Below are 25,174 nucleotides of genomic sequence, written 5' to 3' on the forward strand. Positions count from 1 at the left end.
TCACTACCAACCAGAGCAGAACCACAGATCAAGGTAGAGTAATGTATACAAAACTAAATCAAGGAGATGAAGAGCTATGGGTTATTTAACTATGTGCTTATTTTCAAAGACTTGAATAATCACCTTGTAACAATGATCAGATTTGGTCTATGTTATGTCATGATTTTAAGGAATCTTATTTCAACCAGATATTTTGGATTTTGATATTGGTCTATTATGCTATGTTATATGTGCGTACATATTGTATGTCCACATGGGGAAATTTTATTAAGAGTTTTATTTTAAATGGCTTTTAGATAAGATTGTCCGTAAATTTAAGCTGCTAAAATCAATCAAAGATACATTTTAATTTGTATGACCTGAATCTGTGTATCATATGTTTTAAACTTGTTGGTAGAAAGAAACTAAAAACATTTTATATGGTTGTGCTTAAGTTTACTGGTTAAACAAACTACACCATGTTAGATATTTAAGAGGTGTTTTCAAATACATGACTCTTAAAATTTATAGAAGGCATTGGGCCTTCCGGTAAATGTTTTATTAAGTTCTTATCTAAGGGTTGAAATGGTTTGCTAAGTATTCATGTAATATTGCTATTGTCAGCAAGTGATCTAGGACTTGCTCCCTCATTTCTCTATTCTAAGCCCAACTTGTTCTTTCACTTCTCTATTCTCTTCAAGGTAGGGAACTAATTCTATTATGAAGGAATCTGTGGGACGCACAATTTAATCTTTAGACCTTATAAGAGATGGCTGACATTTTTCTGTAATAGCATAGCCAAAATAAGAACTTAACTAATAATCTCATAGCTAGATTCACATCGCCATCAGCGAAGTATACAGTAAGTAGAAAAAAAAACCTCCCTTTCAGACCAAAGGGAAAGAAAGTTTTAAAGTGAGAATATAATTTTCCTCATGGGCATTGTCTACCTTAGAAAAACTACTACAGAACATGCCTGTGACTATAGACTTGTAGTTCAGGCCACTGAAGATTAGAGATGGGACACGGGCACTCCCTTGACTTGCATCGTCTGGTCTGCTTTAACACAAACCAGGAGGAAAAGAAAGCTCGGCATCAGAAGCAATGGGTGGCAGGCCTATTAATGGCTGATCTGTGCAGTGATCTGCCCTCAAGGAGACCCAACAGGCCAGTCCACTGCAGTGGCTTTCAATGTGGTAAGCCTGGGCTTCAGCAGAAGTCAGCTTGTGAAGAGCCCTGGCAGCTCTGCCAAGAGTTGGATCACTGGAAATGGACCTGCCCTGGAATCGAAGGATGCCCAGGTCAGAGCGACAGATCTTATTGGCTCCAAGCTGAAAAGCCCTTCACTCAGCCCAACTTCCAAAGTGACCACTGCAGCTGAGGGTATGGCCAAGTAGGGTCAGCAACATTGCAGGCAGAACTGTAAATTTCTTGTTAGAGATGCCACCTGCCTTTACCTGGCCAGCTCTCCTCCCAGGCCAGCCAAGTAATGAAAGTCAACAGAGTGCCTTCCCCTAGGAGGTTCACACCTCCCTTAGGATATACCCCATGTGAAGAGATAGATAGGTCTGGGCCTCTTAACTTACAAGGCCTAAAACCCAACAGATTATTATCAAGCCCCTTCTATCAGGTTCTATTTGCCTCTCAATCAGAAAACTTAATTGTAGCCTAGACAGCACCTTTCTTAGCTCCTCTAATAATGACTCTGTCCTTTGTTCTAGACCCTGTCTAGTGCACTTGAGCCTCATTCCTTTGTAATCATAACCTCTACTCTACCACCAATGGCTCTACTCCCAACCTGTGTGTACTGATGGTCCTCTTCCCCACTTAATGCTGTATAATTGTTCAGACCTGGTTAAGGCCACTCTTAGGATCATTGGTTACTATCCTCACCCTGTCTTTTATGACCTTATCTAAATATGATCAGAGTCGGGGAACTTGGAAGGCTTCCATAGCCTCATGACGACAGCCTAGGGTGGTTACTGGCGCCATAAACTAGAGTGTCAATTTGTTGGGTCAACAACAGGAGCCACTGTGCGCTTGCTCCTGATGTGGGATCTCTGTCCTTGATGTACTGTACATTTTGATTTAATGCTATAACTAGTACTCAAACAGTATGTTTCACTTTGTGTTTCTATGTGGGTGCAAACTGTTGAAGTATTTATACTAAATTGATCTTCTGTATATAAATAGAATTGAAAATGAATCTTGATGTGAATGGAAGGGGAGAGGGAGCGGGAGAGGGGAGGGTTGCGGGTGGGAGGGAAGTTATGGGAAGGGGAAGCCATTGTAATCCATAAGCTGTACACTGGAAATTTATATTCATTAAATAAAAGTTAAAAAAGTAAAAAATAAAATAAAATAAAAAAAAAAAACAAAACTAAATCAATTCCTTTTAATTACAAAAAGAGAATACATGGGCTATGTGTTAGCTTCTTTATATGGGCTCAAAGTTTGTATTTCAGGGTTCTGGGAAGTTGAGATTTCTCTCAGGTTAAGCCCCAAGAAAAGGATTTCTCTGTAAAACCAACCAAAAACTAAACCTGGGATCTATATATTCTGACAGCACCCACATTGCTGAATCAAAGGTATTAATTAGCAATACACAAAGATATTTCCAAAGGTTCACCTACAAATGGAATTAAATGACAATGTCTTCTCCATGAACTTACTGCCGATGTCCTGTTCTCCAGTGTGTGTAAAATGGATAATGATTTTTTATCAGCAGAAGGTGTGTTTGTGGAAATAAAGAGGCTCAAGAAGAGCCCCAGCCAAGGCAGCATGGTCCTTAAGACATGCACAGAGCGTTCGAATACAGAGCAGACCAAGGAAAACGCACAGGCAGTCTACAACGTGCACAGTCAACTAAATTCAGGGGAATGAACCAAAGGAAATGATTCCGTTCAGACCAAACCATTTCTCTACAACCAGACAGTCTAACCTAGCACTCTGGTATAAAAGCTGTTAGAACCCTCACTCGCAGTTTTTTGGGGAATTCAAGTTCTCATCAGACGTTTCTGAGCACTACTGGCACAGAATTACGGCAGGAAGAAACGGCAGGCAGGCGAGCAGGCGAGCAGGCGAGCAGGACAGCAGGACAGCAGGACAGCAGGACAGCAGGAAAGCGCCTGCTGAGCCCTACCTGGTGATAAGGACAGCTGTGTCGTGGTGGTCAGGGTGCGCGTCGTCAAGGACATTCTGAGTTTGCTGCCATGAACAGAAATTCTGCAGCGTGCTTCCTGCATTGGAACTGACGACTGGTCCTTCCTACACAACACACAGCTAGGGTGAGGTCCAGACATTCAGGCCCTTTCTCCTCCAAGCTCTCGGCGTCCTCGCCACCCCACGCATAGAACAGCACGTTGCAGCCAGCTCCAGGAGCGGCATCTCTCTCCTTCGCCCAAACACCATGAACTCTGAAGCTCCCTGGTTATTCTCTACACTAAACCCTCCAACAGCAGGATTAGAAAGGTGAGCATCTGGACGTATTTAACGTTGGATTTTTTATTTGTTTGTATCTTTTCTGCCCTGGCTCAGTTAAACACTGCGCTGTTCCACTTGATCTCCATCACATCAGAAAAAGCAATCTCAATCCTTTTGAAACCAAGTTTTTTAGAGTAAACTGTTAAAAAAAAATCTAATTTCTAGTGAGTTTTGTGACCTCTATATATTCGTACTAAAAGCCCACTGCAACTAAGATTACTGATGTTTTAATATTCAATCCGTTTCTTACATGTTCATTGTGAATCACAATTAATTTTACGAGTACAATGTTTATAAGATTTCCAATACTTGAGTCCTTGTAGATCTGTGCAACCTGCAATAAAAAAGAAAGCAGGATTAGATTCCACAAATATGTCTTTCTTCTAGAAAGTGCACTGAGCCCAGCCCGAGAGCAACTCTCCCGGCGAGCTACATGCTGAAATCCAACACAGCAAATATGAACCCTGACGCGTGGGTCCCACCCCTTCCAACCACAGCAGAGCCTCTGGGGCTGGGACCCAGGCATCAGCATCTTCTCAACTCCCCCACAACCTCAGTGACTCTAACAGGCGGCGAGTCTGAACACCAGGCTCCTACCCCAGGCTCTCTGGATGGGTGTCTCCCAGGGAACTCTGAGCTGGTGGGCAATGCAGAGTTTCAGGCCCAGCCCTGATGAGGGAGACACAATCAGTACTTTAACAAGAACCCCGAGTGATGTAAACACAACTTAGAGTCTGAAGGATTCAGTGTTCTGAAGGATTCAGCAAGAAATTTGCTGCTTTCTAGTTCATGGTCCACCGTGTGCACCATCACAAGATTCCACACAAACATGGAACTTTTGTCTATTTGTTTTCTGCTAGTTTTATCTGATCTTCTCTACACTCAGTGTTAACTTTCAATTATGAACATGGTTTTGAGGATCTTTTTTAAAGATTTTATTTATTTCAGAGGTAGAGTTACACAGAGTGAGGGAAGACAGAGAAAAAGGTCTTCCATCCTCTGGTTCACTCCCCAAATGGCCACAATGGCTGCAGCTGGGCCAATTCGAAGCCAGGAGGTTCTTCCAGGTCTCCCACATGGGTGTAAGTGTCCAAGGACTTTGGGCCATCTTCTACTGCTTTCCCAGGTCTTCAACAGGGAGCTGGATTTGAAATAGGGCAGCCAGGGCTCAAACCAGCACCCATATGGGAAGCCGGCATTGCAGGTGGAGGCTTAGCCCCCTATGCCATGGTGCTGGCCCCTTCCATAAACTTTTTGAAGACTCTTCATACATGTGGATTTCAAAATTTTACACCCAATAAGCTCATGCTTTAATTCCAGTTCTAAAAACTTTTGTAGGACCCCGTATATAATCCATTGGCTCCATGGCTGCAGCACTCAGCTCTTCTCCCCTTGTATCTGCAGCTCAACACACACAAACTCTTTCTTCCCTTTGAATCTTCCTTTAAATGGCTTACTGTCATATTCCAAGCCTAAACCACATATCTCTCTCTCTTTCTCCTTGATCATAACATTACCAATAACCCAGGTATGTGTGTTGGAAGAAATGCAGTGAGCACCTTGGGGAAATACAAAGAACTCTCAAGTCTACTTCCTTAAGCGGGAACAACCACGACACTCAGATGCAGCCCACACTCCTCGGACCCCACAGACTGATCTTGGAAATGGACTTCACACCCTGGGCTAGATTAGTTCTGATGCTCTCCCTGCGGTACGTGTGACCGTCTCAGTTCACCCAGGACCAAGGGTTCCCAAGGACATGAGGCATTTAAAGACGAAAGCTAACAATGTCCGGGAAATCCAGAAGAGTCTGTCACGTTTACTAAGCCTCCTTCCATCTTCAGCACTGACTATCCATGAATGCAGCTGTGACCTCTGCTCTTCACCAATTAATCTATGGGGCTGACACTGTGGCACAGCCAGTGAAGCTGCTGTCAGCACCCCATACAGGCGCTGGTTGTGAGTGCCGGCTGCTCCACTTCTCAGGCTCACTAATACTGCACTCTGTCAAGCAGCAGAAGACGGTCTGCATGCTTGGGTGGCACACGATAGACTCAGATTGAATTCTTGGTTCATGGAAATCATTAAGTCTGCTGAATTTCCTGTATCCTCATTTGAGCATTCTTTTGAATAGAGATGAAAAGAATGAAGAAAACACTAAACCCATGTATTTAGAAATCTGCAATTCCACCTTTCGAGAGGAGAGAGAAGATATTCAAAAACCCACTGCAGGGCCAGCACTATGGTACAGACGGTTAAGCCTCTGCCTACAATGCCGGCATCCCATATATGCACAGGTTCCAGTCCTGGCTACTCCGCTTCCCATCCAGGTCCCTGCTAGCGTGCCTGGGAGAGCAGTGGAAGGTGGCCCAAGTGGGAGATCAGAAGAAGCTCCTGGCACCTGGCTCCTGGCTCCTGGCTTCAGCCTGGTCCTCTCTTCCTCAAAACAGCAGCATCTATCTCCCAGAAAATCAAAGCTGAACACAAACCAGGTGACTGCAACCACAGAAGTCCCATCTTTGATGGAAATATGTTCTCCCCTAGTGGGACTAAACTCTGGGAGGTGATCTGCACAGGACATACACTGCCACAGACACGTGTAGGACATATACTGAGCTGCACAGTCTCGCACAGGACATGCACTGTCCATGACACACACTATCATACAGTGGCATGCACTATCATACAGTGACATGCACAGGGCATGTGCAGCCATACATAGAACATGCACTGTCTACGCAGGACATGCACTATCATACAACAACATGCACAGGACATGTACTAGCATACAGAAACATGCACAGGACATACACTGACATGCACTGTCCATGCAGGATCTACACTATCTTACAGTGACATGCATAGGACATGCACTAGCATACAGTGACATGCACAGGACACACACTATCATATGTGTCATACATAGGACATGCACTATCTTACATTGACACATACAGGACATGCACTATCATTCAGCAACATGCACAGGACATGCACTAGCATACAGCAACATTCACAGGACATACACTGACATGCACTGTCCATGCAGGACCTGCACTAGCATACAGTGACATGCACAGGACACACACTATCATACAGTGACATACACAGGACATGCACTATCTTACATTGACACACAGGACATGCACGATCATACAGTGACATACACAGGACATGCACTATCATATAGTCACATACACAGGACATGCACTATCATACAGTCACATACACAAGATATGCACTAGCTACAGCAACATGCACATGACATGCACTATCTTACAGTGACATGCACAGGACATGCACTGACATGAGCAGGACTAGCACCGATCTGAGGCTTCCTGCAGTCTCAATGCAGACCTGGTTTCCACAATACCCAAAGAAGCCTGCTCCAACTCTGCCTTTCAAACTCCCATGGATAACTTCAGCTACCCCAAGGCATCCCACAGTACATCAGAGAGACATCACTTTGCAGCACTGACATGGATTTCATTGTAAAATACAGGAAACAAGACTTTTCTGAGGATGCTATTATCAGACATTCACAGAGCTATTCCAGAATCACTCTTGAGGAAGTTCTCTTGTGTTCCTTTACTTCCTGTCAGGAATTCCACCAACATTAGCTGTCATTTACTACGTTTCAAAACCTGGTGCATTTAAAAATGCAGTATTTTCCCTCACTATTGCCCGCACTCAACTCTCTGCATGAATGTCCTCTCTCCTAATCATTTTCAACTGTGAAGCTGATTCCATTATTCCATACAATGGATACAATATCCTGAGAACCAACTCACCCCCTCCATATCACAGTTCTCACAGGATCCCTTCGACATGAGGATCCCACCCCACATTCATGTAAGTATACAACTAGATGATGAATTTGAATCCGGAAATTTAAAAAATTTCATCAGGATAAATTCCTACCCATAGTTCTGTTGTCATTTTAAAAATTCAAGTCAAGAAATGAGTGTCTACATCATATAATTCCAGGAAAACTTATGGATCATTTGTGTTCAGCACAACGCACCACATTCAGAAAAAAGCAGGAGTCTTACTTTCTTTTGTTTAACAACAATTATTTGTTGAGCACCGACTGACCAGATGCCGCATTTAGGTAAGAAAGATGGTGATACAATGACAAAAACTGATAAACAATGCCATACATAAAGAAAAGTACAGAATTCGATGATCTTCAGGTCAAACTGAACTTGACTGAGGATTTCCAGCCAAGAGGGATTTAAAACACCCTACGGCTGTCCTGGCCAAATCTCTTTATCCATTGATTCCTTGCAGTATTACTCCCAGCCTTGAGATGCATTACAGAAAACCGTGAATCTGTATAAAGAGGGGACCGCGTAACTCATCAACTAAACCAGGACACTTCTGAGCATGAAAGGGGAAACCATTAGCAATTACCCCCAAAAAAACTAAACTAAAACTAAACAAAAAAGAAGTAGTCCTAAATTCCAGAATGCTCCACAAAGTAAAGCGTGTGTGTGTGTGTGTGTGCACTGGTATATGTGAAACAGGGGCTGCCACAAACACAGAACAGTGCACTCCACTTGTGTTGGAAATCTGTTCTGTGGATACTGGCACCACCACTGCTGGACACTGACAGCAACCCCAGATGAAGACTCCGTGCCACTGTGGTCTCAAATTCCACATTTACTGAGACAGCTTTCTTAGCAACAGCTTACGCCATCATTCCCCAAAACTCATGGATAAAGCTCACACATCTCAGGTTCTGATATAGAGAATGTAGTAACAGTAAAAATACTATAGTTCTTCTGTGCAGAAACAGGGTCCAGTTCTAAAATGCCAAGCAAAGATCAATGCAACTAGGATATTCGCTGTCACTAGAGGGCAGAAGCCAGTCGTGTGAAGAAATGAGAATGAGTCCAGCATTTTCTGAGTCATTTCAGAGATGTGCAAATGCTTTAGAAACTGCCCCAGTCCCAGAATGTGATACTTGGTGTAGACATCTAAATTACGTCTCAGTGAGATGTTACCTAGATAAAATTTACTTATATCTAGACTTTAGGAAAAAAAAAAAACATTAAATTTTATGTGGAAAAAACCCAGATTCATGTGGAAAGACATTTTAGGAAGCACGGAAGCCGTGTTTTGCCTACTCACAATTGACATCAGGGTGAGTATGTAGTGCTGCAGATTCTGCCCGTGATAACGCGCCATCTTGGAGTCGGCGGTGACCATGACCTCCACGTATCTTGGGTACGATAAAAACCGCTTGTTCCTGGAATGTGACGGACTCCTTTCATGTTCCAACGATGCATTTTTTGAAGGGTATTCTAAAACTATGCCCTTCTTTATATTAACATCTGCATTCACATTACTGTGCTTACGAAATGCGAGAGCAGCTTTCTTTATTTGATTCTCTGGGAGTAGAAAGGAAACAATGAAGCCGTTAAACTGGATGTGACTCAAAATACTGCAAAAAGCAGAAAAGCCAAAAATACCTAATACTTACATATCTGCTTCCAATATGAAATCATAAAAGGGCAAAGAGAAATTATTTCCATCAACACTGTACAGCACCATCACAAGATTATTATTCACAGTAATAAAAGTTTGCAAAATGTTCACATTTTCACAGACTGCACTAACAAAACCACATCTAAGTCTTATTTCAAAAGGTATGAGTATTCAAAAATATTTACTAACCACTGGGTAGAAAATAAAATCATGAAGGAGGCCCTGTTTTTCTCAAATCGTCAATGAGTAATCGCATTTTGTAGGCTGGGACTTCATAAAACACAAGACAGAACAAGTGGTTGTTACACAATGTAAGAAAGTGTACACTGTGGGGCCAGTGCTGTGGTGTAATGGGGTAAGCCATGGTCTACAGCACCAGCACTCCATGTGAGCGTCAGTTTGAGTCCCAGGTGCTCCACTCCCTATCCAGCTCCCTGCTAATATGCTTGGGAAAGCAGCAGAAAATGGTCCACATGCTTGGGCCCCTGAACCCACGTGGAAGACCTGGAAGAAGCTGCTGGCTTCTGACTTTGGTCTGGCCCAGCTCCAACTGTTGCAGCCATTTGGGGAGTGAACCAGCAGATGGAAGATTGATATCTCTCTCTCTCTCTCTCCACCCCCCTCTCTGTAACTCTGCCTTTCAAATAAAATAAATATTTTTAAAAAGCACACGTTGTAAAAATACAAATGCAGAAAATTAAGTCATGTAACAATAAGCAGTAATACAAAACCAAAAAATCACATTGATATAAATTTTATAATGCTCTGTCCCACTCTCTGTCTGTAACCCTACCTCTCAAACAAATAAATAATATCTTTAAAAAAGAGATATAAATACAAAAGCATGCATTTTTATTAATAAGATAATTTTTGGGGGGCAGGCATTTGGCACAGAGGTAAGACACTGCTCTGGGTGCCTTCACCCCATATCACAGTGCTGGGTTCGAATCCCAACTCCACTTCCAATCCCAGCTTGCTGCTGATGTGTACCCCAGGAGTCAGCAGGTGACAGCTCGAGTACTTGGATCCCTATCACCTACACGGGAGACCTTGATCAGGTTCTGAGCTCTTGGCTTCAGCCTAGTCCAGCCTTAGCTATTGTAGGCATTTGGGAGATGAACCAGAGGACAGAATATCTCCCTCTCTCTGTCTGCCTTTCAAATAAATAAAATCTTAAAACTTTATAAAAATAATTCATTTCTTTTTAAATATAAATGCAATCCTCTGACTGTAAAAAAGAAAATGAAGTCCCTGTCTAGGTGAACTTCCCTAATTCCTAAAACCATCTTGTTTTTTTTTTTCCCTAAAGATTTATTTATTTATTTGAAAGTCAGGATTATACACAGAGAGAGGAGAGGCAGAGAGAGGTCTTCCATCCAATGGTTCACTCCCCAATTGGCCTCAACGGGTGGAGCTGCGCTGATCCGGAGCCAGGAGCTTCTTCCTGGTCTCTCATGTGGGTACTGGGACTTGGGCCATCTTCCACTGCTTTCCCAGGCCTTAGCAGAGATCTGGATTGGAAGTGGAGCAGCCGGGTCTTGAACCGGTGCCCATATGGGATGCCGGCACTTCAGGCCAGGGTGTTAACCCGCTGTGCCACAGCGCTGGCCCCTATCTTGGTTTTAATAATACTTCACTCTTAGGTTTTATAATTATTCCAATAGGAAATTCAGCAGAATGTGCTGTCCTAAAACTGCTTCATACCAGCTTTCTCCTGGGGCAACTCAACTACTAAAATATTACTGAACGCTGGGGAAGATCCTAGGTACCTAGATACCAATCTCAGAGTTATCATGAAAAAGTTAAATTTAATGTTTTGATCATCCATTTAATTTATTCAAAATAAACATTTACTGAGTCCTCATCTATATCAGAAAATGTTTAGAAATTGAGAAAAATGTTATCTTATTGGGAATGGAGCAAAAATTAGTGATCATATAATTAAGGATAAAATTTCAGATACCTTAAGTACTTCAAATAACAATTCAGCCAAGAAACACACACACACACACACACACACAAATGATTCAGTCCACCAGAATGGCCAAAATCAAAAACTGATCACACCAAGTGTTGCTATAATCACTTTATGAAACTATCTGTTGATTTCTAAGTTAGACACGTATCTGCCCTATGACATTGCAGCTGCTCTCCTAAGAGAAAGAAAACATCCATCCATGAAAACGTCTACAGCAAAACATACACAGACCAGAGCAGAAGAGAGCCGAGAATTAAGCCTTCATGTATATGATGTAAGCAACTTCAACAAACGGGGCAAAACAACTCACTATATGAAAACTAACATCCAAAAGTAAAACACACACACATACACACACACACAATTCCCAGAAGAAAACCCGAGATAAGAAATATGACCTGGGTACCACAATGATTTCTTGGGAATGATACCAAAATCACAATCAAGAAAGGCAAAAATGGGTAACTGGGACCATACCTGTTATGGATAGAATAGCACCTGTCTCCCAGGACTTACACAGACCAAATCTGCTTCTTTGATATTAAGGCTTAATGGACTAAAGGTGAAGACTTGTTCTAATTACGGTGTTTCAGAGGTAGGTCTGGTGGGAGATGGTTAGGTCACTCGGGTTTACCATTGGAGGGTGGCTCTCAAGAGAGGGCTGTTTATTCGAGTTCAAGTTCTGCCTGGCTGCTCGCTCTCTGCTCCCTGGCTCACTATGTAATCATTCCTCCATACTCGCCAGCACTAGCCTCCACCTATGCCATCCATAGGACCACTCAGCCCTGAACTTTAACCTCCAAACTACAAGCTCCTCCCAGGTATTTTACTTAAAGTAAACGAAGGCTGACTCAAAGAACATCTAATATAGAAATTTCTCGTGCCAAGATCATAATCAACAGTGTGAAAAAGCAACCTATGGAATGTGAGAAGCCGTCTGCCAACTATTTAACTGATACGGAATTAACAGCCTGAATGTATTTGAAAATCATCAATCCAACAATCAAACAGATAACCTGATTTTAATGAGCAAGAATATTAATAAATGTTTCTCCAAAGATATATGCAAATGGTCAAGAAACATGAAAAGATACTCAACATCAATAATTATTAGAGAAATTCAAAGAAAAAAACAGCAAGATCTCATTTCACAACCTTTAGGATGGCCAATGTAAACACACACACAATGTTGACAAACATGCCTTTGTGTACCTCTGGTGGAACTGGCATTGTAAAAATAGTGCAACCACGGCTGGCGCCGTGGCTCACTTTACTAATCTTCCACCTGTGGTGCCGGCACCCCGGGTTCTAGTCTCGGTTGGGGTGCCAGGTACTAGTCCCAGTTGCTCCTCTTCCAGTCCAGCTCTCTGCTGTGGCCCAGGAAGGCAGCAGAGGATGGCCCAAGTGCTTGGGTCCCTCCAAGTGCTTGGGTCCCTGCAACCGCATGGGAGACTGGGAGGAAGTACCCAGCTCCTGGCTTCGGATTGGCACAGCGCCGGCTGTAGCGGCCATTAGGGGAGTGAACCAACAGAAGGAAGACCTTTCTTTCTGTCTCTGTCTATAACTCTACCTGTCAAATAAAAAAAAAAAAAAAAAAAAAAAAAACGGTACAACCACTATGGAGACAGCATAAAAGTTTCTGAAAAAGTTAAAACCAGAACTACTACATAGTCTCGCAATCCCCTCTAGATTTAGGTATGTAGTCAACAGAATGGAAAACAAGATTTGAAGAGATATTTACATACTCATGTATCTTGAAGCATTACTTAAAATATCCAGGAGGTGGTAGGCAACCTAAATGTCCACCAACAAAGAGATAAAGGAAGTGATGGACACGTGTACAATGGAATGTCACTGAGCCCTCCAGGGAAGGAGATGTTGTCATATACAACATGGATAAGCCTTGAGGACGCGGTGCTATGAGAAATAAGCCAAATGCACGTGATTCTATTTATGTCAAACAAAAAGCAGAATGGTAGTTACATGGGCTAGAGGAAGGGGAGAAATGAGTGGTGTAACAGGGAAACAGGAAAGATGGTTTTCAAAAAGTTAACAAAAGACAGTGAAGGAAAATAAAATTATCTGAGATGTACATCTGGCCTAGCTGTTTAAGATACTGGCTTCATGTTTGGGTTCCCTATCAGAGTGCCTGGCTTCAAGTCCCAGATCTGCTCCTAATTCCAGTCTTGCTAATACATACCCTGGGAGGCAGTGGTGATGTAGCTGATGAGTAGGCTACATTGGCTCTGGATCAAGGTGAGCATTGTAAGTGTGATGACTCTGACACACACAGGAGACCTGGATTTAGTTCCAGGCTTTAGCCCTGGCCCATCCCCAGTCTTTGTAGGCATTTGGGGAGTCAATCAGTGGATGGGAGTGTTCTCTCCCTCATTTTCATCCTCTCTGCATCTCAAATAGCAATTGTTAAAAATATGTGAAGGGGCTGGCGCTGTGGCCCAGCGGGTTAGGGCCGTGGCCTAAAGCGCCAGAATCCCATATGGGCACTGGTTCTAGTCTCAACTAGCTCCTCTTCTGATCCAGCTCTCTGCTATGGCCTGGGAAAGCAGTAGAAGATGGCCCAAGTGCTTGGGCCTTCATCCACATGGGAGACCTGGAAGAAGCTCCTGGCTCCAGATCGGCACAGCTCCAGCTGTTGCAGCCAATTGGAGAGGGAACCAGCGGATGGAAAACCCTTCTCTCTGTCTCTACCTCTCTTTGTAACTCTTTCAAATAAAATAAATAAATTTTTTAAAAAATATTTAAATGAAGAAACATCAGAGTATCATAATGTGAAATAAAATAACAGCTACAAGCATATTTCTGGTAATTTTTCTTGAAAAATTTTTGCACCAAAATAAACTGATCTATTAATTCCATTTCCAATAACCCTTTCAAAATACTCTCATATTAAATCAATGACACCACATGGTAGGTTCTGCCACTGGTCCCATTTCACAGGTGGGAAATCTGAACATGCTCACACAGCTGATAAGCAGCAGTAACAAAAACAAAAGGGACAAAGCTAAATAAGTCACTTGTCACAAAAGCTAAAGGCGTTAAATCTGTCCATCAAAAAGCAAAAGCACCAGCAAGATGGCTGAACACAGATGTCTGAGGTGCTTCCTGCCACAACCACGAACCAGAACAAAGAACGAGCAACTGGTACTTCCCCAGGGTGCGTAGGCAGAGTGCAGGAGTCAGAGAGCACAGAGACCCAGGACGGCCCTGTGAGAACAGGAGATGAGCACACAGCATCCCTCATGGCATCTCTCAAAACCATGCCTAAACCAACAGTGACTTCACACCACGAGAAGAGGGTCCAGGGGGAGTCCCCACCAATGCCACAGACACCTGCGTATCTGCTACTGGACAAGCCTGCAGTCGTCACAGGCCCTGAGCCCATTCTGGGGAGCTGTGAGGCTCTCACACTACCGCAATGCCACGCTGCACCCCTGCTCATTCAGGTCTCTGATGCACAGAAACATTCTGAGGCCACGCCCACCAGGGAATCCAGTGAAGCTGCAAGTCAACCATCCACAGAGCTCAGCCCACTCTTCCTGGCAAACCAGCCAGGAGGCCCGGCATACTTCACAATGGACTTAGAAGCAGCCAAGTTGGCTGCCCCGAGCTGCTCAGGCCTTCCAAACCACAGGAAGTGGGGTGTATCCCTCCCGTCCAACCTCGGCCCCAGGAAGCACCAGGCAGCCTACCCTGAGCAGGTCAGCTTGCCGTGGCTTGGCCTGCCAACACCCCAGGAGGAAGATGTGATGCTTATTTGCCATCAGCCCTGGAAAGAAGCTGAGCAGCCTCCCCCAAGTGACCTGGCCTTCGGAAGCCCTGGGAAGCAAACAGGAGACCTGACTCATGCTCTTGGCTCTGGGAAGCAGCTGGATGATCCACTCTGATCAGCCTGGCCTCCTGCGGGGCCATGAAGGTACCAGTACAACCCTCAGACACTTACGGGAACTTCATCTGGGCCCAACAGTCAGCCTGCCCCATATAGCCAGCTGGGTATGCACACACAAAATGCTGGTTAGCCCATGCCACCTAAGACAGCTGCAACCAAACTACCAAACTGCAAACCCCGCAGCCTAGACCACCGAGACAGCCACAGGAATTACCACTATCGATACAACTGAGCAAGCTGGCCAAATACTGAGCTATGAGGCACACCTTGATCCAAAGTCCATGTAGCCTTCTCAGCCAACACAATGCCAGAAGAAATCTTTTACTCCAAAAGCCACCCTACAAAGTGGTAAAGCTGACCCTTCAGGGGTACCAGTATCAATGTAGGGACACAAGAAGTGAGAAAAAAATACACGACACCTCCAAGGAAACACAGTATCTCTCTAGCAACACAGCCCAAAGAAAAGGAAATTGACAAACTGCCTGAAAAATTCTTCAAACGAGTGGTTTGAAGGACACACTACAACATGTAAGAGCAAACAGACAACTCAACAAAATTAGGAAGATAGCGCATAATCTGAATTAGAAATCCAGCAAAGAAACGGAGACCATAAAAAACAACCAAACAGAAACACCTGACATGAAGACCTCAATAAATGAAGTAAAAAATAAAACCGAGAGGCTGAACAACAGTCCAGATCACAAAGAAAGAACCTCTAAGCTTAAAATAGGTCTTTTGAAATAACCCAGTCAGACCAAAAAAACATGTTTTAACGAAGGAGCCTATAAGATTTATACAAGAGAATAAAAAATGTAAAAATGTAAGACTTGAATCTAGGAAACTACTAGAAGGAAAACAGCAGAAATATGTTAGAAAATTTGTCTTGGCAAAGATATTTTGGGTATGACCTCAAAAGCACAGGCAACAAAAGCAAAAATTGACAACTGGGACTATATCAAGTTATAAAGTTTCTGCAAAGCCAACAGTCAACAGACTGAACAGATCACCTGCAGAATGCAAGAAAATATTCGCAAACTATACACCACACAAAGGATAACATCCAGGATAGATAAGGAACTCAAATAACCCAGTAAAGGAAAATAATTCAATGAACAATAGACAAATTACTTGAATATTTTCAAAATAAGATAAACAAATAGGTAACAAGTAGAGAAAAAAAACCCATGAACATCACTAAGCATAAAAGAAATGAAAATTCAAACTATAGTTCAAGGAACATTTGGCAACTCATGGGACCAGCACTGTGGCACAGTGGGTTAGGCCAACAGTGGAATTCTGACATCCCAAATGGGCATCAATTCAGGTGTCAGCTGCTCTACTTCTGATCCAGCTCCCTGATAACGTGCCTGGGACATACTACAGGGTGACCCAAGTGCGTGGGCCCTGCCATCCCTGTGAGAAATCCAGCACCAGCTATTGTGGCCATTGAGGGAAGTGAACCAGCAGATAGAAGGTGTGTGTGTGTGTGTGTGTGTTTCTGTAGTGGGGGAAGGTTGTCTCCCTCTTAAACTCTGCCTTTCAAAAAAATTACTTAAAAAAAGAACATTTGGCATTTCGATTACATTTCTACGCAATGCTTTGCTTTCTATTTAAGCTGCATCATGTCAGAAGTTAAAACAGTACCTTACCCTTTATTAATAACAATTGCATGATAATCCAAAACTAATTTAGACCAAACCCAACTACAGAAACATGCACATCACGTCACAGTGATATTTTGCTCAGTAGAGCACAAAATTCTTAAAAATTGCATCAGTGGGGGCCAGCGTCATGGAGTAGTAGGAAAAGCTGCTACCTATGGGAGCTGGTTCATGTCTTGGCTGCTCCACTTCTGATCCAGATGCCTGACTTCCTGTGAAGGCAGTGGAGGCAGTGGAGGATGACCCAAGTGTCTGGACCCCTACTGACCATGTGGGAGACCCAGATAAAGCTCCTGGCTCCTGGCTTCGGTCTGGCTCAGTTCTGATCACTGTGGCCATCTGCAGAGTAAACCAGCTGATGAAAGATCTCTGCCCTTGCTCTCTGCATAAATTTGTCAAATAAACAAACAGCTCTTTTTAAAAAGTTACATCAGTGGCTAAAACCCTTCTAACAGCATGGTATATTCTAGAATGTAAGCAGAATGCTAAAAATCAATAGTAATTCATAAGAAAATAAAGTACTAATAATTAGCTGAATAATGTCGTTAGAAGTCTGTATTTAAAAAAAAAAAAAAAAAGTCCATAATTCTATGTGAATGTCCTACAGGCACCTCATTCAAAATACACAAAAACTGGTTTTGCCATTTTCTTCTCCCATCCTCACTTTCGCTGTTCTACTAACATGAGAAATGGCCGCCAACACCCAAAACTCACATGCCAAGCCCACACCACATCTGGGCTCTTCCTCTCCTTACTTCTCCAGTTCTAACATCTAGTCAGCACATACGGCCACTTCTCCGTTAAAACCATCTTTGTACTGCTCCTCCTCCAAACAGCTAACTTGCCTCTAAGCTCATCCAGTCTATCTCACCTTCGAACAATGTTAGAACCAGGCAAACCTGGCCACAGAGTCTCTCAAGTAGCCTCATCATCTTCAGTCTCCGGCCCCTCGCACTGATCTTCATTTATGTCCAGAAAGATTAATGTTAAGGAAAAACCCATTCCTCTCATCCTTAACACGGATCCTCACTGGTCCCTCGCCACCAGCCCAACACTAAATACTGTCATCCACTCCCCCACCAAGAATCTACACAGTCCCCAACACCAAGAACAGCACGGGGCAATGCGCTCTTCATCTCCCAAGTGCTCAGTAAGGGTTCATGGACAGAAGGGGAAGGAGACAGGCGGCAAGAAGGGAGACACTGAGGAACAAGAAAAAAGAGCTGGCCAGCTTCACGACAGAGCAACGTGAACTGTGACACACAACAGCAGAAGTTCAGGAAGAGAAGGGCATTTAGCCTTCTACAGCGGTACCCAGCCTTCCACCTTCAGAAGGGCATGGAAACAAGCAATGCTCACTCCAGAGCCTACAATCTTTTTTACTTTTTTTGTAATATTTATTTGTTTATTTGAAAGTCAGTTACACAGAAAGGAGAAGCAGAGAGAGAGAGACAGAGAGAGAGAGGGGTCTTCCATCCACTGGTTCACTCCCCAGTTGACCGCAATGGCCGGAGCTGCACTGATCTGAGCCAGGAGCCAGGAGCTTCTTCTAGGTCTCCCACATGGGTACAGGGGCCCAAGCACTTGGGCCATTTTCTACTGCTTTCCCAGGCCATAGCAGAGAGCAGGATTGGAAGTGGAGCAGCCAGGTCTCCAACCGGTGCCCACATGGGATGCTGGCACTTCAGGCCAGGGCGTTACCCCACTGTGTCACAGCGCCAGCCCTGAGCCTACAATCTTGACCATCAGCCTCTCAGACCACCACTGAATGCCCCACAGCTCAAAGAACTGGGAGTCCCTGGGAAGAAACTGGGGCCATATCAGGTATGCTATAAAACAGACCGTTTTCTGGTGATTCATGTTGCTGCACTACTAAATTCTTTTTATAAAAAAAGACATTTATTTATTTAATTATTAAATTTCCAAGTCAGAGTCAGAGAGAGGGAAAGACAGAAAAGAGATCTTCCATCTACTGGCTCAGTCCCCAAATGGCTGCAATGGCGAGGGCTGGGCCAGGCTGAAGCTGGAAGCCAGGAGCTTCATCCGGGTCTCCCATGTGGGTGCAGGGGCCCAAGTACTTGGGGCATCGTCAGCTGCTTTCACAGACACATTAACAGGCAGCTGGATCTGAAGTGGAGAAGCTGGGCTAGAACCAGTGCCAGTATGGGATGCCAGCGTTGCAGGCGGCAGCTTTAGCTGCTGCACCACAATGCAGGCCCCACGGCTGACTCTTCTTATAACACTATCATTTAAAATAATCAGGGATGGCACTCTCATGTAGTAGGTTAAGCCTCTGCCTGTGGCGCCGGCATGCCAAATGGGTGCAGGTTCATGTCCCAGCTGCTCTACTTCCAATCCAGCTCCCTGCTAAAGGCCAGAGAAAGCAACAGAAAATGGCCCAAGCACGTGGGCCCCTGCACCCACATGGGAGACCAAGAAGAAGCTCTTGGCTCCTGACTTCAGATCAGCCCAGCTCTGGCCATTGTGGGCATCTGGTGAGTGAGTGAACCAGCAGATAGAAGACACCTCTCTCTATCTCTCCCTCTCTAACTCTGCCTCTCAAATAAATAAATAAATAAATCACCATAATGCTGAGTGTTCATTACGTATCACGTACAGGTACACGTCACATACACCATCCTGTTCAGTAATAACAGTTACTAAATAAGATAGGTGCTATGGGGCAGGCACGAGTAAAACCACTGCCTGCAGTGTTGGCATCCCAAATGGGTGCTGGTTTGAGTCCCGGCTGCTCCACTTCTGATCCAGCTCTCTGCTGTGTCCTGGGAAAGCAGTAGAAGATGGCCCAAGTCCTGGGCCCCTGCACCCAGGTGGGAGACCCAAAAGAACCATCTGGTTCCGGGCTGATCAGTTCAGCTCCAGGTGTTGCAGCCAACTGGGAAGTGAACCAGTGGACAGAAGACCTCTCTCTCTCTGCCTCTCCTTTTCTCTCTATATAACTCTTTCAAATATATAAATAACTTTTTAAAAAAATATAGGTGCTATATATATTTTTACAGGTGAGGAAAGTGAGAAATAGGAACAAAGTAATTAAACTGCCCATTGTAGCAAAGCTAATAAAATAAAAATGGGAGATGCTTTTATTTCAAGAATAATATTCTGCAACATAAAAACCTCGAAATAAATATATATATATTTTAAAGATTTTATTTATTGGAGAGGTAGATTTACAGACAGTGAGAGGTAGAGACAGAAAGAAAGGTCTTCCTTCCATTGGTTCACTCCCCAGATGGCTGCCACAGCCGGAGCTGTGCCGATCTGAAGCCAGGAGCCAGGTGCCTCCTCCCGGTCTCCCACATGGGTGCAGGGCCCCAAGGACCTGGGCCATCCTCCACTGTTTTCCCAGGCCACAGCAGAGAGCTGGATTGGAAGAGGGACAGCCGGGACTAGAATCGGCGCCCATACGAAATGCCAGCGCCGCAGGCGGAGGATTAACCTGCGCCATGGAGCCTGCCCCTACAAATACATTGCCCTCTCTGATGTCCCAGTGTCAGCAGACACTGCTGCCATGACCTTGCAATTGTGATTCACAGCCTAAGAAGAATTTTATAGTTCTTCATTTCAAAGTTTCACAAGCTAATCGTTTGAGCCCAACCTCCTGGTAACAGAAGGGCAGAGGACCGTGGACTGACCCACGGTCATCTCAAACAGGAGACATAAAAATTCCTGACATCATAGTCCCCGTGCATCCCTGAATCAGTTGCTATTACAGGGAACATCTGAAAACAGAGACGTGTGACACAGACAGGAAACTGCAGCAGCCACCACGGAGTACGTGGCCTAACAAAGAAGTGACCTACGAGAGAAGTGGGCATCACTTGTTACCGCTGAGGTCACGCCACATGCCCCTTTGAAAGGTCACACGACTAACACGTGCAGAACGCTGAGAACTCAGAGTCGAGTCTGAATGGAAAACGTTGCTCCCTAGGAGACTGTAAGAGGGAACTAGCTCACAGAGTGCAGTACTCCTGCTGCTACAGAAGTGCGGCGCGGGGCCAGGACGTGGGTACAAGGCCTTCGGCTGTACTTGGAACAAAGCCTTGAGACAGATCTGGCACTGTCCCTTCACCTTGTGGCCCTGCAAGAAAAAACTAGACAGTGGAAACCCCCAAATTACTCCCACAAATCTCATATAGCGAAATTCTAGTTCCTCCCGATATGCGTGCAGGCAGAATGAAGAAGCTCCCATCAAAGGCTGTCCTGGTTATTCTTTTTTAAAAAGGTTTACTTATACATCATTTATCATCTGAAAGTCAGAGTGACAGAGACTGAGAGATTCCACCCACTGGTTCACACCCCAGTGGCCCACAATACCCAGGGCAAGGCCAGACTGTACCAGAAGGTCAGAACTCCATTCAGGTCTTCCACGGGGTAGCAGTGAACCAAGCGCCTGAGCCATCAGCAGCTATCTCCAGGAACATTAGCAGGGAGCCCTTATCATGGTATTGATACAGGATGGACAAACACACCAATGAAAGATAATACGCCCAACAATGATACACATACATGGATAACTTGGGGGATAAATGCTACATCCTTTTTTTCTTTTCAGAGTTTCTATGAGCTACCTCAATTAACTTTTACAAAGAAGTAACATTTTATTTACACTGCTTTTGATAATGTTACTGAGTCCACTAGTTTCAGATTTCAACAGAAGGCACAGCTTGGACCTTGAAATCACAGATAAAAACTGGGCTCTTATTTCAACTATTATTTTCTTTCTTTTCATTAAATACTATACTCCAAAGCTTAATATATGTTTTTAATGAAAGTTTTCACCACAACAGGATTGTCTGCCAACAACAAAGGCCTAACTCTTCATTGATAAACTTTAGTTTTACTCATATAGATGTTCTCCAGCATTAACCCTAACCCTAATCTCCTTTAATTTACAAAATCCCACAGTCAGTTCTAAATCTTCATGTTCAGAAAGGAAGGGAGGGAGGGAGGGAGGGAGGGAGGGAGGGAGGGAGGGAGGGAGAATTTCGATCTTCCATCCACTAGTTCACTCCCCAAATGGCCACAACAGCCAGGGCTGAACAAGGCCCAAGCTAGGAGCCTGTAGCTCCATCCTGATCTCCTACTTGGGTAGCAGTGAACCAAGCACTTGGGCCATCCTCCGCTGCTTTCCCAAGCACAGTAGCAGGGAGCTGGAAGGGGAGCAGAACAAGTGGGAAACAAAACAGCATCCTCATTTGCACGCTGAAATTCACAGTTGGTGACTGAGCTATTCGCTGGCCCCATTCTTTGAATTCTTAACACCACTGAGTCACAGCCAAGTCCCCTGTCTTTCTGGAAGTCCTTCTTAACTGGTTCTGGAGCACACATTCCTCAGTTCTCTTGCTATCTCCCTGGCCTCTACTTTTCAGTCTGAATGGATGATTTCTGCTCACAGCCCCAACTCAAACACTGGCACATCTCCGAGTTCAGCCCACGGGCTGTTCCCTGGTCTCTCTCTGGTCTGCTGCTGAGATAGCTGACCCGCCCATCTTCTAACACCCATGCTGTTCTCTCCAGCCCAGACCCACCCACTTAGCTTCCACTCATTTATTCCAGTGCCTCCGAGACCCTTCTCCCTTTGCAGGTTTAATGTGCACCTCAAACTGTCCAACATCCAACTCCTGACGGTGCCTCCTCAGCCCTGTGTTCCCAGAGGAATCCCCATCTCTACAACGAAGACGCCACCCTTCCACCTGATCAGGCAGAAGAAACTCAGGATAATCCCTAACAGGTCTCCTGCTCCCAGCCTGCATCTGCAGTCCACCTGTGAGCCTGGCGATCAGACAAGGCGTCCGGCCACGTCTCCCTTCTGCGTGGCTACCAACCCGATTCAGACCTCAACACTGCTCCACACAATGCCGCAGCATCCTCCTAGCTGGTCCCCCTGCTCCACCTCTCTTCCGCGAGTCTCTTCCCCACATTACCACAGGAGCAACCTCTAACGTGGACTTGCCGTGCCACGCCTCTGCTCCGAATCCTACAGCGGTCTCCAGTGTTAGAGCCATAAACAAAGGCGCTGCTGTAACTTACCATATCCCGAGTGTACGAGCAGATTCACTAAGAACCTAAAGCAGCTTAAACTTCTGAATTCTCTCTTCCAGAGCTCCTTTGAAGACCTTGAAAGAAGCCCTACTAGTGTCATGTGCATCATTTCCTGTTCGGTTTTTTTCCTTAAAGGAGGCCACCTTAAGCTGCTTGGTCTCCAGGCCCTGGCTCTACACACAGCTACCCGATTTCGGCTCCTGCCCGAGCACTCTGACTTCACCGCCCACACCCCTCTCTCTGCCCGGCTACACCTGAACAGAACACCGCAGGCCGGTGAGGCGTGCTCCCCCACAGCATCAGGGAGGAAGGCACTCACCGCACATCTCACGAAGGAAGGAAGGAAGCCACCACAGGTTTTCCACAATATGAACTTTCTGAAAACTCTTGTTATGCATGAATTTTAAAAAGTTTTTGCAAATATAAATTCATCTCTTAATGTTTTTTCAAGTATTCCCATGCATGTGCAACTCACAATTAAGCAAGAAGGGCACACAACTGGCAAAGTAAATGTGCCAACAAGACAACCCTACACGGATGCCACCAGTGCTCACACCGCTGCTACTCCATGTCTTTAGGTCAAACGTCACTAACTCAGAACAATAAGACTGAAGAACAGATATAGAAAATAAACTACTCTTGGGGGCTGGCACTGTGGCACAGTGGGTAAAGCTGCTGTCTCCAGTGCCAGCATCCCATATAGATGCCAGTTCAAGACCCAGCTGCTCCATTTCCGATCCAGTTTTCTGCTATGGCCTGGGAAAACAGTGGAAGATGGCCCAAGTCCTTGGGCACCTGCACCCGTGTAGGAGACCCGGAATAAGATCCTGGCTCCTGGCTTTGGATCGCGGCAGCTCCGGCCATCGCAGCCAACTGGAGAGTGAACCAGCAGATGGAAAACCTCTCTCTCTCTCTCTCTGTCTCTCCTCCTCTCTCTGTGCAACTCTTTCAAATAAATAAATAAATCTTTAAAATAAAAATAAATAAATAAAAAGAAAATAAACTACTCTCAAGCATACAGAATTCTGGTTAGGAAACAAAAGGGGTAATTCTAGGGATTGAGGAAAATACTGTGCTACTCCAATATAAATGAGTCTTTTCTACTTAGAACTTTTTTTTCAAGTGACATCTGTTATGTTCCCAATGCAGCAAGCACTTGATTTAAACAGAAACCTGGGCACCAAAGGAACAAAGCTTTCTTTTGAGGGATGTGGGTGAAGAGGGAGGCGAGGGAGGGAAAAGGGCTTTGGATTCAGCTTTGCTGACTCAAAGATGTCACTGGACCACCCAAGAAAATGGCAGCATCAGGCGGTTTATGGACACAAGTTTTTTTTTGTTTGTTTTGTTTTTTGTTTTGGACAGGCAGAGTGGACAGTTAGAGAGAGACAGAGAGAAAGGTCTTCCTTTTGCCGTTGGTTCACCCTCCAATGGCCGCCGCGGTTGGCGCGCTGCGGCCGGCGCACCGCGCTGATCCGATGGCAGGAGCCAGGTGCTTCTCCTCGTCTCCCATGGGGTGCAGGGCCCAAGCACTTGGGCCATCCTCCAATGCACTCCCTGGCCACAGCAGAGAGCTGGCCTGGAAGAGGGGCAATCGGGACAGGATTGGTGCCCCGACCGGGACTAGAACCCGGTGTGCTGGCGCTGCAAGGCGGAGGATTAGCCTAGTGAGCCACAGCGCCGGCCCGACACAACTTTTAACGGGAGTTAAAATTAGAACAATGGTCTAAAACGATGGCCAGGAAGAGCACTTACAAATGCTTCATGGAGAAGACGGAAGAACAGAACAAGCAGGAAGAGGAGTGGAGGGGATGGAACAGGAAGCAGCACTGACAACACAGAGGGCCAGGGGGGCCAAAAGAGAGTGAACGCTCTATCAGGAGTGTGAGATGTCCCCCAGAACAGACCAAGCGACTACTGCCTCTGACAGGCTCAGGCTGTTAGCAACGCGGGAGAGGCAGTGTCAGTCAAGCGGAACCAGGGACACAATCCCTACACTCACCTCCCAGCACACGCAGGTGCCCAGGCCAACTCCCGAGCACGCCACTGACAAGTTATTCCCACACGAGACTGCCCATGGTCACGGCCCATTTATAACCCTCCTGCCTAGTCGAATTAACCCATGCATTTATCAACTTGTTACGTGGGGTGGACACTTCAGAGCCCTAGAATAAGAGAATGCATCCCAACGGCTAACAAATCAAATTCAGCTTTCATATTTCTGGGTCTCCCCCCACACATCCCTAAAACAAATCTGTGTTTTCAACCTCCCTGTAAAATACTAGAGATCTGGCAATGTTGGTCCCACGTTCCCAAAGTGCCTTTTCCAAAAAAACATGCACATCCCAGAATTCTACACACACTCAATTTCCTAGAGGCGCCTCACTGCACTCATACGTGCTAAGTGCATAGTCCCCACAACTGAGACTTTCAAGGTAGAAACCCCTAAACTCGACCTTCTCTCCAAGAGGAAGCAGTGACCCAGGGACGTTGGGGCCCAGTGCCCACAGGAGCAGAGCCAGGGCAGTTTCCCGAATCCCAGGATGCTGCACTGAAACATGCACACTTCTCCAGACGCTGCCTGCCTTCCCTCGAAGGGAAATGGAAACGATCTGT

The 25,174-nt window shown here is 45.1% G+C and overlaps 1 protein-coding gene across 1 annotated transcript in view; it reads right to left on the reverse strand.

The window, feature by feature from the left end:
* Nucleotides 1–25,174, reverse strand: part of ADAMTS20 (ADAM metallopeptidase with thrombospondin type 1 motif 20) — a 162,481-nt gene that overhangs the window by 113,641 nt on the left and 23,666 nt on the right. Inside the window, exons 4-6 of the mRNA XM_062195093.1 lie at nt 8,596–8,855; nt 3,713–3,796; nt 3,122–3,246 (exon numbers count right to left, since the gene is read on the reverse strand). Coding sequence (XP_062051077.1) covers nt 3,122–3,246; nt 3,713–3,796; nt 8,596–8,855 — 469 coding nt within the window. The remainder of the gene's footprint in view (nt 1–3,121; nt 3,247–3,712; nt 3,797–8,595; nt 8,856–25,174) is intronic.

Source organism: Lepus europaeus, chromosome 6, assembly GCF_033115175.1.
Source record: "Lepus europaeus isolate LE1 chromosome 6, mLepTim1.pri, whole genome shotgun sequence".
Taxonomy (NCBI): Eukaryota; Metazoa; Chordata; class Mammalia; order Lagomorpha; family Leporidae; genus Lepus; species Lepus europaeus.